Raw genomic sequence first — 16,303 nt, 5'->3', positions numbered from 1 at the left:
ATTGTCCTGGGTTCAGCTATAGCAGTCATTTTTTCTCCTTCTCAGTAGGTGGTGCACTGCTGTGTTTTTGACTTTCAGCCTGGGAACAACGCTGATAACACCAATGTTTTTAGTTGTTGCTAAGTAATGTTTACTTCGAGCAAGGACTTTTTTCAGTCTCATGCTCTGCCAGGGAGGAGGGGAAGCCGGGAGGAAGCAGAGACAGGACACCTGACCCAAACTGGCCAAAGGGGTATTCCATACCACAGCATGTCATGCCCAGTATATAAACTGGGGGGAGTTACCCGGAAGGCCCAGATCACTGCTCGGGTCGGGCTGGGTATCGGTCGGCGGGTGGTGAGCAATTGTATCCTCTCCCCTTGTTATTTCCCTTATCATTATTATTATTGGTGGTAGCAGTAGTGGTTTTGTATTATGCCTTAGTTACTGGACCGGTCTTATCTCAACCAGTGGGAGTCACATTCTTTTCATTCTCCTCCCCATCCCTCTAGGAGTGGGGGGAGGAAGAAGAAGGGGAGTAAGTGAGCGACTGCGTGGTTCCGAGTAACTGGCTGAGCTTAAACCACGACACTCCTTCTAGCAGATTAGTTAGCTGAGTCAGTGAGTTTAGCTGGCCAAGTTCACGGTCAATTTTCTTGCCAGTGAGAGCTATTGCAGAGAAGGTAACAGTGAGATCCTGCCTCTCCTTTCCCATGGGAGCTACATTTAATTAGTGGCTGTAACACCAGCCCTCACCTGGGCTATAACGCAGCCGTGCCACAGCTATGTCTGTGCTTGGGCTTGTACCTCCTCCATCCTCGCCTGGACTCAGACATGGCTTTCTGGCTGAGCTTGGACTTGTTCTGTCCCGCTGGCTGTGCTGGGACAGACACAGAGGCTGTGTCTGACTCTGGCCACTATCTCTGGCCCTGATCTTGACCTAGACATGCCACTCCACATCCTGGCTCCTTATGGTGAGGTTACTGCTCCTGCCTGCCAGGTTGCTGCGCCTCACTCCTAGCTTGCCTTCCCCTGAGATGCAGCTGGCCCTCGCTGCTCCACGACACTTCTCTGTGTCATTTGTAGAATAATTGTTTGAGGCATTTCTTAAAACTTAACATAGCTTATTCACATAAGTAGCATCTTTAAACAGGACTGTGAAGCAGTCACGTGTGGAGATGCCTTTGTGCAAACCATAACAATGACTAAAAATGACTTTTTTTTTTTTAAAAGTTTTTTCAGCAAGTATTAGCATCTTTCAAAGGTACTACAAAAAGTGATTTTGTATCACAAATTATCCTGAAGCTATATATGACACTTAGGAGTATTACTTCCTCACAGACCTTGTTTTTTAACCTCACAGTTTTCTGTGGCTAACACTCTGAAACAGGTGCATGGAAAGAGAAAAAGGAATGAGCCTTTCAACTTCAGTGAAGTATATCAAACTAGACTCTGATTAGTCGACATGAATTTTGTGAACATGGATGCACTCTTTCATCCTGAGTAACACGCATTTTTTCAGAGAAAGCTATGGAGGCGCAGAGCCCCTTCAAAGTGTGCTGGAGTCTGGGCTCGGTCCCTGCACAGGCTCAGGTACTCTGATGCTCATTAGCTTCAGCCATGTTGTTCATTCTAAATGCAATGAGGATATACTCTAAGAATGTTTTATCATTATAGAGGTACAGAGGGTCTTATCTCTCCAATTTGTGGTTTTCTGACTGCCCTGTAGGCATCGTATCATGTCCTGTTTTACAGTGTAGCTAATTATTTAGCTCACTGCAGCACAGCCAACAGCAGCTAGAAACAGCAAAGATTGGGCCGTGCCCTCTGTAAGCAGAGAAACATGTACTAATGGGGACTTCTCATGTACAGAAGGATATGTGTGTATAAATATATATATCTCAGCTTGCATATATTGAATTTGTTAGAACAGATGCCTGCAGACCTTTAAGAAGGACAACACCGAGTACTACATTTTCTTTATAGATGGTTTTGTGCCATGAGATGCAACAGCTAGCCATATGCTGGCATAAATTGCTGGTATAATTGTCTGGTGATTTTGATGAAGACTTAAGTAAGTAAAAGCTTCCATGTCTTAAACTAACATGATGTACTGCATAAAGTCCCTAATTTGCATTATCTTCTCCTAGGTCATTCTCCATCCCTTGCTAATTGGTTCTATGGGCAGCCCTTTTCAAGTCACGATAATGTTTATGACCTTTTCTTGACCATCTAATGTGCAGCCAGGTCAGATTCCAAATGCAAAGTGCTTTTATTCCCATTTATTTTGCATAGTAAGTGTCTGAACTGGCACTACACTTCTACCTATTTGCTGGTGCTTTTCCATGTCAGCAGCTGCTATGGCTGTTAAGTGTGCAACAAGGGTGGGACTTGGCAACATTTCAGTGTGGCTCTTCTGTTTAACTTTATGGCATTCCTCAGCACTAATTTAAGAGTTTCGTTGGTACAAGACATACAGTAGGTCTATTTCAGGGCTCTTACGTTAGTTAGTTCTCCTTGACGTTATTCCTTTGGTAGCTCGTATTCATAGGGAGTCTTGTCATCATATGGGAAACCGCAACTTTTGAAAATCCAAACAAGTGATATGGTTATTCGATCCATAAACTATACAGCTGGCTAGGTTTGCTCAGTTTACTGAACTCTGTGTAGATGGTGCTAGCGATTGCTTTTTATGAGCTTGCATAAAAAAATGCACTGTTGCACTTTCCCAATTAATAATGCTCCCTCTGCTATTTTGTATTTTTTAATGACCAGCACAAGGATTAAATTCCCCTGAGTGGGAACTCATTGTGCATGTGTCCATCTTCTACTTTAAGCGGAAATTCATTATTTTAGGGCTAGAGTACATTTTTTTCTGTTAAGACTCCAGATCAGAAAAACTTCAAGGGTATGTGTAATGTTAGGCAGTGCTCAGATTAACCTGAACAATATGGGGTTTGTTTCCTTCTTGTCTCTAAAGCTTTTTATAACTATTGATTTAAAAAAAGATATGTACCTTTTTGAAAAGCAGCAGCTACACAGGACACCATATGAACTGATGACAAAACCTTTCTCCTAGAGTATACAATCTATAAATACAAAAGAATAAAATGAATGAGAAGAACATAGTAAAAAAGACGATGACAAAAAAAAAAAAAAAAAAAGGCAAATAGTGTTGACCAGCACAGCAGAAATCACAGCTGGTTGTGTGTAAAACTCCTGAGTGATTTCTATTTGGTATAGCAAAGAGAGGTTTTTCAAGGGGGGGGAGAGGGGTATCAAAAAACAACCAACCCCAAACCTGCACACTGTGACTTGACTATGCTGCACAGAAACTGAAATACCCCAAGGATGAGAGTGACCCACGAAAAAAAGTGCATCTTTAATAGATAAACATAGCAGGTAGCTGGATTTCGAAACCTCAGCGCAGTAAAAAACAGTTAACATTTGGCACCAGTGGGTTACAGAAGCAGCCAGATGTGACTCACTGACACGAATTATGTCTTCTGGCAGGTAGCTGCCCTCGCCTGCAGGCAGAGCCCCGTGTACTAAGACTCAGGAAGGCATTTTCTTAACTCCTGACCTGCTCACGGTCACCTCCTGGCAGTTTTCCCAAACGCAGGAAGACAGAGAGGAAAGCACTCTCACCCTGCCCATTACCAGAACCTGAGGTAACCGGACACTTAAAGCAGCAGTAACTAAACAGTGCTATTCTAAACTGTAACTCCCATTAAAAACGTAGATCACAAACATTCGCATCAGTGCCTCGCATTTTGGGGCAAAGCATTAAACAAAGAAAAGACATTAAAGAGATAAAGGAACAGCTTTTTACATCTCATCACTCTAAAGACTGAGCATCCCTCCCCATCCATAACACCCATTTTGAGGGCACGGAGGAGACTCCCTTCCTACTGGACGTTACTAGCAGTAATATCATATACAGACGAAACGCCTTTAAAACAAACTCTTTCCCGCTGCTACAAGGAGGCAGGCCGCCAGCCTGGCCCCGCTCCTGGGCGGCAAAGGCCCTTTCTAGGGCGGTGTGAGGCCCTCCGCAGCCGGACGGAGCAGTCCCAGCCAAAGAGAACAAAGCCCACACTGCACCTCCTCTACCCTCACTCCTTCCCTTCCCCGCTATGACGCTACCAACTTCCCCTACCGCCTGCCTCATCCCCGCACCAGCCGGTCGCGGGCTTTGTTCGTCTCTGCCTGCGCCGCCTCCGCCCCTTCCTCTCCTTCCTCCCTCCCCCCTCCGCCAGATTGCTGGCCCGGCCGAGCGCCCAGGGAGGGCCTGAGGGGCGGGGGAACCAGGGGGCCCCGCGTCCCTCCTCCCAGCGGCGGGGCTCCCTATAGCGGCCGGCGGCCCCGCGCCCGCCTGATCCCGCCGCTCCGGCCCGGCGCCCCGGAGCTGTGCGGGTGAGCGGCGGCGGGAGGCGCCATGGCCGACAAGGCGAGGGCGGCGCTCTGTGAGGCGGGCTGGTAAGTGCGAGCGTCCTCGGCTACACCGCGGCCTGCCCTGCTCCGGGACCGCGCCGCCAGGCCCCGGGGAGCGGGCCACGGCCGGCGGCAAGCGCATCTCTGGGGGCGCCTCCCAGCAGCGGTTTGGGGCTTAGGGGTTCTCCAGTTTCTGAAGTGTGCAGCGGTGAGGGGACATCCCCGTCCGAGTCCCGGCGCGGAGCCGGTCGCGGTGCCTCCGGGAAGGGGGTGCCGCCCCCCGGCGCGCTTGGAGCGGGAGCGCCTTGTGCTCGTTGCGGGAGGCAGCTCTCGGCCCCTCCTGGTGGGCCTGTGAAGGGGGTGACTCCAGCTCCCCACGCGGGGCAGGCCGCCCAGCGGCGGGGCCATGGGCCTCCCCAGAGGCTGCGTGGCCGGCGGTCCTGAGGGGGCCGCGGAGGCTGCGCTGCGGCCTGCCAGCTTTCCCTTCCTTCTGCTTCCCTTCCCTCCCCTCCTGCCTGCCTTCTGCCGGGGCCTGCCTCGGCTAGGTGCGGGTGGGACCAGATGCCAGGAGGCGTGGCACGTGCTGATAGTGTTATTATTTTTAATTATCCCGTACTCCCTTCCGGTAAGTAAGATAAGATGGAGAAAGTGGAGTTAAAGTAGGCGAAAGACTCGTATGAGGCTTGAACCCAGGTATATGTATTTTCAATACAGTACCAATCGTTGGGCGCATCCTGTCTGTTTTGGAACAATGTGTTTCAATAGGTTGTGCATTTCAGGTATGGAGGGCAAACTCTCATTTGCTAGTCTAGAGGTGTTTTGGCACTTTTGGTAGTTGATTTTATTTATTTTTTTTGTTATTGGCACTTCAGTAGTCATGTGTTATTTCTTTAACTACTTAGAAATCTTTCACCAAAACAACAGCTCAGTGGTGCTAACTACTGAAACACAAAATGACTTACTTTGGCTGTAATTGAGGAAAAACTGCTCAACTGACAAGAAGTTTCCTACTTCCAGTGGGGATATTTCTGTTTTGCTGTTTAACTTCGCAGTTCTCCTGGGCTGTGATTTGATGTAAGTCTAAGTTTTAAAAGATTAAAACTGAAGTCACATGGTTTAGAGTAGGATAGTTCAGTTGGAAGGGACCTACAATCATCATCAGTCCATCTTCTGCCCGACCACTCCAGGGCTGACCAAAAAACCTAAAAAAAAAAAAAAAAAAAAAAAAAAGTGCTAAAGCATGCTAGTAAGGGCATTTTTCAAATGTCTCTATAACACTGACATGGGACATCGACCACCTCTCTTGGAAGCTTGTTCCAGTGTTTGACCACCCTTTTGGTAAAGAAATGCTTCTGAAGTCCAGTCTGAACCTCCCTTGGTGCAGCTCTGAACCATTCCTATGTGTTCTGCCAGTGGATCCCAGAGGAATAAACGGGTCTGCACCTCCCTCTCCATTTCCCTTCCTCAGGAAGCTGTAGAGAGCAATGAAATCGCCCCTTAGCATCCTTTTCTCCAAACTAGACAAACCAGAAGTCTTTAGCTGCTCCTCCGCAGGACATGCCTTCTAGCCCTTTCATCAGCTTTGTTGCCTTCCTCTGGGCGCTTTTGAGTGCCTTCATCCTGTGATTCCTGGTTATTGGTGAATTGAAAGGATCATAATTATATGCTAATTTGCATAACATCAGCTTATGTAAAGGGAACTTTTGCCTGTAACTTGAAATTCACTCCCCTCCCCTTCCATACTTATTCTTCTCTGAGAAGGAGAGACCTTTCCATAGAAGTGATTTTTATTTTCATATTTTTCTTCTCTTGTTTCTATTGCATATCCAAAGTTTTATCACGCAGTTTTCAATTCTTAGTTGTTTTACTGCTTTGTTAGTTGAACTAGTGCAATTGGTAAATGGCTTTCAGGTTTTGGCAGTACAGATATGAGGTGCCTCTGAAACAATCTGTTATTCTGCAGTGTTTGCCCCTCTCGTTTAGGGCATATACTCTTAAATGTCTATAAATGCTTGTTACACTTGCAGTACTGCAGGGTACGAGCCAAAGACAGAGACTGAAAGATGACTGGGCAAGTAATGGGCTGATTATCAGGTCCACTGGAATTTATGCCTTGACCTAGATGTTTTGCAAGGGTAGTGTGAAAGAGGGGAAATGAGTGCATATACTTTTGAGGAATGTGTGCTGGAGAGGGAAGAGATTTGTTTCAGAGATCTTGTTTAGCTAAGTGTTTGTGCACTTTGAAAAGAATAATAACCTTGACATTGACGCTTTTAACTCTTTTGCTGTCGGTCTTGTGACTTTTCTAATATTATTAGATCTTAAAGTTATTTAATATGTGTATGAGTAAGCCTTCAGTCATATTTAAAGTAGTATATTTCTGACTATACTTGACTACACTGGTGGTTAAATCATGTTCTGCACCAAACTGGTTGTCACTGTTGCTGTCACCTCGTGTCAAAATGGTATGTTTTCTAGTACAAAGACGAAGCTGAGTTTATATGTTAAAATCTGTCCCCACTTAAACTGCAGAAGCACCGTTTGGCCTTTCAAACCAAGACAGAAACTGTTTTTCTTCCATAGTAGCAAATCTGCAAGCTTGTAAGGTACTGCCTGTACTGATTGGATTTTACTATAACTTTCTTAAATCTTTAAAGGTAAGAGAGTTAATATATATGCTCATTAATGTGAATTTCTGCAGGGGTTTTTTTTTATAATTCTGAATTCAAAACAAGGTTATTTTTCAGGTAAAGCAGTAACACAGTGTAGTTAATATAGAATAGTAGTTAGATATTTTTTATTTTTTTTTTTCCCGACTAGGTTTTGTGAGAGAGTCATCAGTTGTAAAATTGCCTGGAAATGTGTAATGTTTGCCTTTTAAGCTTGTTTCAGTATATCAGTTACGTTTTTACCAGCTTTTGAAAGATGAAGTGACCCTACTTAGTAAATGTAACAGTGGTAGCTAAAGCTGAGAATGTGGGTTGGTTTTTTTTTGAGTGGGGTTTCATGATATAAGGAAGAAATTCTTTACTGTAGAGGTGGTGAGACACTGGAACAGTTTGTCCAGAGAAGCTGTGGTTGCCCCATCCCTGGCAGTGTTCAAGGCCAGGTTGGACAGAGCCTTGGGCCAACACGGTCTAGTGGAAGGTGTCCTTGCCTGTGGCAGTGGGGCTGGAACTAGGTGAGCTTTAAGGTCCCTTCCAACCCAAACCATTCTACGCTTCTATGTAAATGGGTGAAAGACTCCTGTAGTTTGTGTACAGAACTGTAGCTTTTCTGAAGAGATGTCCTTGCAGCTCTCTTTAAAAGTGTGCATTTTGGGGGGGTAGTTCTTTTCATTATGCACTACACAGGACTTTGGAGTGGGAGATTAACTCTGACTTGAGATAAGGTGTGTTTGTATTACATTGCAGTGAAAAAGATAGTCTGTCTTGGAACAGAAGTTCTGTGTTAACTTTTTATTTAATTACCAGATGCTCATGAGGAAGAAGGCTAAGAGGCAGAGAGAGTTACCTTTTTGTATTGTTAAAGTTACTTTCATTAATTTTGGAACCAGTGTTCCATTAAAATATAGACCTTAATAGAACCTGAGTTATTGAATTGAGTTTTCTAATTAGAATTGAAGTCCAGAAGGACTGCAGAATACATCCTCCTTGTGTAAACAATGAGAATGGCATAACACTCCTCACTCATTTGCAGCAGGATTATTTGTTTGGGTTTTTTTTGGAAGTCAGGTGGCATTTCACAAGAGAATATGACAAGCAGGACCTCTTCAGTGTCCTAGGTCTTTGCTGAACTTGGGAATTCATTACCTGGAAATGTCTATATATTGTCAAAAATTAACAATATGCCATGTCCTGCAGCAGGTTTAGCCTGTGGTCCTGCAGATCTTGGCTCTGGTTGATCTCTGAATGTGGGAAAGCAAGATGTGCAAACTGGATAATTAAAGAATCTATTAGCACAACTAAATGTGCATGTGAGTTCCTTGCAAGTAGTACAGATTTCTTTTTCACTGCAGTGTATAATGCCATAAAAATCAGTAAGTCTATAGCAAAAATATATATAGTCTTGTAAAACTTCACATATTTGGCAAATTATGTAAACAATGTTCCAACTATGAAAACTTATTCCCAGAGATGAAGAGGAATTGGAATTTGGCTTGTTGTTTGGAAACAAAAGAATACTGCTTAGTAATCCATGAGAAAACCCTAATATCTGTGCGATTTTGGTTTTATATACTTTGTAAGTGAAAAATATGTGGTTGGTGCATACCAAATTTCTAAACTGAATTTTGGGTGTTTCAGCAAGTAATGTGCTGCATACTGGGTAACTTTAGATTGGCCTGTTCAGACTTTCTCTCTTATAGGGCTAAACATGTGATATGATCCAAGCAAGAGCAGGTGCATGCCTGGGAACGCAGGGAAGTGCCCGCAGGGGTGAATCTAACACCTCTTTCTAAGAGTGCAGCAGGCATTTGGCAAAGTAGTCAGCTCCAGGATCCTGCAAGATGATCTACTTTTCCTACATGTTCTTTTGCTGTTTCACTGAAATGTCTTTGGAAAGCTCAGCTGAAATTGGTCCCTGCATACGGAGCAAGCCCAGGCTGGATACAAGATGTTCCTTAGACACAAGGACAACACAGTGATTCACAGGAGAGATGCATCTGTTTTTGAGGTTCTCAACACTCCTTTTGTGGTGCTTGTCATTTTGTGAAGTTCGGTTGGTACCCTGAAATCTCAAAGTACAAAACAAAATGCCGCATCACTGGATTTTTTTGTTTGTTAAGGTGTATCCATTACTGGCTGCTCTGATTGGTTTGCACTCTTGCTGGATCATCAGTAATGGGTAGTTAGAACTTGAGTTCTTTATGTCATTTTTCACTCTGGAGAAGCAGAAAAGTTCCAGCATTTTACCTTTTGTTAAGAAAAACCACCCCAAAAACCTAATAAAGACACAATTTATTTATTATTTATTTTTTTTAAAGGAGATGCAGGGTGTTAAAAATGACTGGTATCAGATGGAATTGTCTCAGCTTTTACAAGAAATAGATTTAGGGCTACAATTCATAATTAAAAAGGTGCAAGGAAGGACAGCTAAAACAAGGTGATGGAAGGAGGTAGGGGACTAACATGTTTGAAACCCCTCAATCTGCAGAACAGAAAACTGAAGGGAGAGAACTCACTGAGGTTTATGTAGTCTTCAGGCAGTACATAAGATGAAAGTAGAACTCTTACTCACCAAATCCTGCAAGATTATTGGTCACTGAATGCTGCAACACTAAAATTATACAGCACTTGCCAAAGCTAGTAGCAGGCTCGTTTGAAAATGGGTAAAATATTTGACCAAGGACCAAAGTCAAAGCCTATTTGCCAAGGATAAAAGGTTATCCTGTGGATTGGTACAACTGGTTAAAAGATGAGAAACTAGATAAATAAATGATTGCTTCATGATGGAAAAATGTTGCCAGTGGATTTCTGCTGGGATCCAGGGGTTCATTGTGTTAAAGAACAGTCTTATGGAATGATAGTATTGTGGCAGCAGTTTGTTGATACAGACCTGTCGCAGAGAGTCCAGAGGAGAGCCACAGAAATGATCAGAGGGATGGAACAGTCTCTTGTAAGGAAAGGCTGAGAAAGTTGGGGTTATTCAGCCCAGAGAAGAGAAGACACTGGGGAGACCTTATTGCAGCCTGTCAGTATTTAAAAGGGGCCAGTAAGAAAGATGGGGAAAGACTTTTAGCAGGGTTTGTTGTGATAGGACAAGGGGTGATGGTTTTAAACTAAAAGAGGGGAGATTCAGGCAGGATGTGAGAAAGAAATTTTTCACAATGAGGGTGGTAAAACACTGGCACAGGTTGCCCAGAGAGGTGGTGGATGTGCCATCCCTGGAGACATTCAGGGCGAGGCTGGATGCGGTTCTGAGCAACCAGATCTAGTTGAAGATGTCCCTGCTCCTTGCAGGGCGTTTGGACCATGTGACCTTTGAAGGCCCCTTCCAACCCAAACTATTCTATGCTTCGATGATACAGGGATGGGTAAAATCTAACCTGATCGGGTAGTTGCAGTAAGATCTTAAGATAGCATTGCCCAGTGCTTTCACATGCAAGTGTAGTCCAGTTTTGGTGAATGCCAAATGATGGTCATGCAGGGAAAATAATGCAAACCTGTCTGCACAGTGATGAGCTCTAAATCTGCTTATGTTACTTACTTAGAGACGGGATCAGAAAGTTGTTGGGAAATGTTCACAAAGAATAAAGTAATTGCTAGGGCATTATGTGTATCAATGGTGTGTCCAAATCAATAACAGTGTGCATTAATGTGATCACCCCAGCACAGCAAGGGTTTCATAGTGAAAAAGTAGATGAGCGGTGTGGAAGATTCTCTGTGTTGGGAAGATGAAGATCGTTAGTCTGGAAAACAGAACAATAGGAGGAGAGGTGATAGAGGTCTATAAAATCCATAGATCATACAGAAATAATGATTAGAAAGCAAGAGTAGCTATTTTTCTTAAGACAAGAATTACGCCACCCAGTGAATTAAATCTGCTACCTGATGAAAACTGAAGTAGCTTTACAAGCAATGTGTAATTAAATTGTGGAACTTTATTGGTGCATGATATTGTGGAGCAGAAAAATATAAGTAGGTTAAAACTGCAGTTAGGCAAAGTCGGGTAGGGATGGATGCACTGAATACTGAACTTCACAGTCAAGTTGGACTACAAGCTCTAAAATGGCTGAAAGCTAGGTATTATTCTGGACACTTCTAGATATTTGCTGTGTTTTACATTCTTGGCCTGAATCATCTGCTTCTGGCCACCCTTGAAAGAAGGGCATTGTGTTAAATAGACCTGGACAGCATAAGTAAAAGCACGATTTATGTTCTTATTTTTACATTGTTATGTAAATATCTTCACACTGCAGTTCTGCTGAAGAAAGGATTTCTCCTCGTGGTTGGAGGTGCGGGAAGAGGGAGTGGGAATTTGAAGAGAAATTAACAGGTCTGTCGGAAACAGGACAGAGAAGAGACAAGTGTGACAGTGCCCTATGCACTCAGCCTCAGCTGTGATTTCCACTGCTTTACTGCAGCTCAGCCTTCAGGTTTCCATTAGTAGCTGGGAGAGACTCCTTCTCTCGTTATGCCAGATCTCAAACTGATTTATGCATCATCTTTGGGGAGACAGACTTCACCTGCTGGTTTCTCTGAATAATCTGCTAGGAAGCTGAAGCGCTAGTACAAGTTGTCCTTGATTTATAGAATTGTTGCAGCTTGAGAGTGAAGTTGTTGCTACTGTGAACCCTTTACTCAACAAAAGAAAGAAAAAAAAAAAGAGGAAAGGAAAAAGGCTTAGTTTACTTGTAACACATCTAAAGCTGAAAGTCCTTTAAATTGTTACAGACCTTTTTTTAACACCCACCTTTTCAGTGGCCTTGCTTTTCCTGATATTATATCTCGGGTTGATTCTCTCCAGTCAATGAGTTCTGTAGGAGTGTGTAGGCTTTCCATAGCTACTCTCCTTTTTGGAGTCCTTGGAGATTTGGAATGTATTGAGTCTTGTTTCAGAAGCCACTTACTTTTTGAGATGCAAATACTTATTAGGACAAGTGTTACTTAATAGGTTTGACTCAATGATGTAGTAGTTTCCTTCTTCCTTTTGTTCACATGCTCTTTGACTGACCTGCTCTTTGAGATGGAGATGTCTGCTGAGTTTCATACTATTTTCTAGCAATTTGTCTGCTGGTAAACTAACAGATATCATCACCTAAACAAGGTAGATTGGGTAGAGTTTAGAACACTATTGTGACTGACTCTTTTGTGCTCATTTACTTCTTCCCTCGCACAAATTTTGCTTCTGAGTATAGTGTAAGCGGAGCATGTAAGAAGGTGATTTTGGTGGAGATTTGAGAGAAGGACTTGGGTAGGATGGAATAGCAACATGCTTGATTATTATTTGCCTTTTCCAACAAACCCATATGAACTTCCCAATGGAAGAGCGGCTTAATAAAAGCAGCAGTGTGTTTAGTGATGGTCAGTATCTCTTACAATTTGAGCAAAAGTAAAATGAGATGTCTTTTAAACTTGTGTGTTCTTTGAGATCTAAATTAGGAGTCAGGAAGACTATACATTCTAGACAGTGGAAATCTGAGGCTTTTGGAGTAGATGCTGGATATAGATGAAACAGCTCGCAGGAGAAAACCTTTTTGCAAAGATTTTGCATTCTGAAATCAGAATGGGTTTTTTATTCTCTCTCAAGTCTCTGTGTGCTCACACTCCCCAGACTCCGAATCCCTGAGCAGCAAGCTGGTGGGACGGTAGCTGGTGATTTTGAAGTGAGGTGTGTTTGTCATTCATACCGATAACAGACTGATACTCAGTAGATTTTTATATGTGCATATTTTACATAAGTGTAACTGTTGGATGAAATACTGCTTGATGTAAACAATACATGTAGAAGTATGTAGAAGTATGAAGTTGTCCTGAAGCTTCGCTTCAGTGGAATTATGCTTAGAAATGTTGGATTTTAAATATCCTATTCACTGGCTATTTTTTTATAGATTGCTTATTCTGTGATAGTCATAACATAATTAAAAGAAATTTACGACTGATTCTCCAAGATGTGCATATTGTTCATGTTTTCATGAGTACATTTTCTACTTCTTTAGAGCAAAAGGAGAATATTTAGTTCCAATAACAGTGATTCTAATACAGCTGACAGAAAGAAGGAAAGGCTCTCTGGGAGATGAATGGGTATGTGAAAGTTTCTAATCACATTTTATGTACTTAATGTAATTCATAGTTGTGAGGTGTCAGAATTTAAGAAGACTGGACAACTCTAGGACTCATGCAACCTTTGAGCTGCTTCACAGATTTAAGGAAAAAGAAAGTTACTGGTTTAAATAATCTTTGCAACACTGGTAAGTAATTGAAGAATGATGGGCGTTCTTGCATTGGCATAATTTTGAGCCCTTCACTTTGAGAAATGTGGCAAAGGTGTTAGAAATGGGAGCGCTGACATTACCTGACAGCAAGTGAAGACCTACTCTTTAGTTAGCAAACAGACTGCCGAAGTCGCTGCTTTGTGACAGAGCACTGCCTGGGGAGAGTGGTCAAGACAGGCTTTTTCTTTCCTGTTGTCTCAGTGCTCCAGGAATGGCTAGGAGCTTCTTGTGCTGTGTCATGTCTGAAAAGGAGCCGTTGAGAAAAGCCAGAGGAGAAAAAGCCATGGTGTGTTCAGACAGCTTCAAGATCCTCTCAGTGGCATGGTAGCTGTGTCTTTGGCACGGCCCCAGCCTTACAATATTTGTGTTCGCTTTAACACTTTAGGGTGGCTGCCAGTGTTTTTCTGGAGAAATGTGGGTGAGAAACAGTACTCACAGCCTGTATCTGAGTAAGAAGAATAAAGAATTTCATTAGATGAAGAAAGAAAACCTTCGAAATACTTTTGTATTTCGAATTGCTGTGGCCTGTTATATATCATGGAGTAACAAATCTTCTCAAGGAGCAAAGCACGCAAGAGTTCTTGTCCAGTGTTTTCTGACTGCAGGGGCTGTTTCTAGCATCTGCTGTATTACAGCAGTGCTGCTTGCCGAAAGCTTATCTTATCAAAGTTTAGACTTAGTGAGGTTATCTTGGGCACATCTCTGTGTTACCTGGAAAAGTTTGACATTTTTGCATCGCTGCTATTACTGCTAGATAACACTATGTGTACTTATCACTAGATCTCTTCTATTAAGTAGTTGTAGAGACTCATGTTAACATTTTGCAATCTGCTGAAGTTTCACTCTGTTATATTCTTTTTTTTTTTTTTTTGTATAATATAGTATGTTAACTCAACATTGAAATACTTGTGTAGATGAGGAGAGATTGCAGGAGCTGGGCCTATTTAGTCTAGAGAAGAGACGACTGATAGGGGATCTCATTAACACATATAAATATCTCAAAGGTGGGTGCCAGACTCTTTTCAGTGGTGCCCAGCAACAGGACAAGGAGCAATAGCCAGAAACTAAAACACAAGAAGTTTCACCTCAACATGAGGAAGAACTTCTTTATGTTGAGGGTGACAGAGCACTGCAACGGGCTGCCCAGGGGGCTGTGGAGTCTCCCTGTCTGGAGACATTCAGGTAGCTTTGAAAAAGTATATGCTCTAGTAAGACATTGCTTCTATAGCTACAAGCATTTTAACAAAACATACTACCAGTTAGGAGAAGTATGCCCCTGGTTCCATGTTCAAACTGCACTTACGGATACCTAGCTTGGTTTCATGGTAGTTTGGCTCATCACCTTCATTTTTTTTTTTTTTTTTTTTTTTTTTTTACAGACCTATACTTGTCTGTAGGTCAGTGGTTGAATCAGACTTCTATAGCTCATGTGCAGCTGATTGTCCTTTTTTCAGCTGGGATAGTTTTCTTGCCTGGTAGCTGGTGTAGTGCTGTGGTTTGGATTTAGGATGAGAATAACAGTGATAACATGTGGATGTTTTAGTAGTTGCACCCCACCAGCGAGTAGGCTGTGGGGTGCAAGAAGCTAGGAGGACAGAGGCGGGCAGCAAACCTTAACTGACCAAAGGGTTATTCCATGCCATCTGGAGTCATGCTCAGCATATAAACTAGTGGGAAAGCTGGCCCTGGACCGTTGCTTGGGAATTGGCTGGACATTGGTCAGTGCGCGATGAGCAACTGCATTCTGCATCACTTGGTTTGTGTATTCTAATTCTTTTATTATTATCACTGTGGTTACCTTCCCTTCTTTTTCTGTTTTATTAAACTGTCTTCTGTGGTTTATCTTAACCTACGGTTTTTATTCCACTCTTCCCCGTCCCACTGGGAAGGAGGGTTAGGGGGGAGCAAGCGAGTGGCTGTGTCGTGTTGAGCTACCTGCTGGGTTAAACCATGATGTTCCTTTCTGGCACTCAACATGGGGCATGAAGGGTTGACATAACAGATAAGACCAGAGTGAGTTAAACCAAATTCATTATAAGCATTCATTATATTAGTTTAATAGTTGCTGGTCACAATGTTGATATATTTTCTCTCTGAGTTGTTGTGCTTCTGCTTAGGGTTGTAGCACCTGACTTGCTGTTTATGTTCCTGTTGTGGTGTTTATTGCCTCTGGGAGCTGTGTTAAGGTTATAATTTTGTTGTACTGTGTACCACTGGCTTATAATAACTGCTGGTCGTGAGACTAGTTTGGTGTTTGTGCTCAGCATTGCCGTCATCTCTGTACTTCGGGAGCCATCTATTGGGAACTAGTAATAATTACACCTTTTACCTTTTGTCCTACGAGAGACAATCAGTGGAGGAGACATCTTCCTACATCTTCTCCTTCTCCTCCAGGCTAATTACAATTGCTCCTAATTATTTTGAATATCCTTGGGAAGTTGAAACCAGCATGTTCCTATTGCTATGTCTCCTGAATGCATTTTGAGTCTTGTGTAGGGTTAAACAATCATTTAAGAATACCATCTAGAGATCTGCCCTTAAGCTGGATAGTTATGAGTGGCAGAGTGTGTGGGATGGTATGGGCAAGTGCCTAGGACAGCTGGCACCTCCAGTGGTTTGGAACTTCACCCCTGAACAAATGCAAAATCTCAAAAAACTAGTTCAGTATTTGGAAAAAGCATGCTGTCATCCTGGCAGTTTCAGAGAGACACAGATCACTGCAATGTGCTGGGGCCTGGCTCATGCTCGACATTATTCAGTACCCTCAAGGGGAAGAGAAGGTCTCTGGATCTGATGACAAAGCTACGGCCATTCAAACCCCAGCAAAAGGCATTGCATCTGAACCAAAGAACTAACCCCTGCCATTATCAGTCACCCCTATGCACAGGAAGAAATATTGGAAGCAGAAGTTGGCTCATTTAGTAGGGGATGAAGGAGCTTCTAAGAGAGAGCAGG

The 16,303-nt window shown here is 43.0% G+C and overlaps 1 protein-coding gene across 2 annotated transcripts in view; it reads left to right on the top strand.

Moving 5' to 3' along the window:
• Positions 1-4,206: 4,206 nt before the first annotated feature.
• The window catches only part of TDRD3 (tudor domain containing 3), a 108,076-nt gene continuing 95,979 nt past the window's right edge, over positions 4,207-16,303 (top strand). Inside the window, exon 1 of one of the 2 annotated variants that reach the window (XM_030475582.1) lies at positions 4,207-4,458. In XM_030475582.1, coding sequence (XP_030331442.1) covers positions 4,418-4,458 — 41 coding nt within the window. In that variant the 5' untranslated portion in view covers positions 4,207-4,417. The remainder of the gene's footprint in view (positions 4,459-16,303) is intronic. The other variant, XM_030475584.1, reaches the window with a different exon arrangement.

This window comes from Strigops habroptila, chromosome 2, assembly GCF_004027225.2.
Source record: "Strigops habroptila isolate Jane chromosome 2, bStrHab1.2.pri, whole genome shotgun sequence".
In the NCBI taxonomy this organism is placed as follows: domain Eukaryota; kingdom Metazoa; phylum Chordata; class Aves; order Psittaciformes; family Psittacidae; genus Strigops; species Strigops habroptila.
This window is presented reverse-complemented; position numbering and strand designations above follow the sequence as displayed.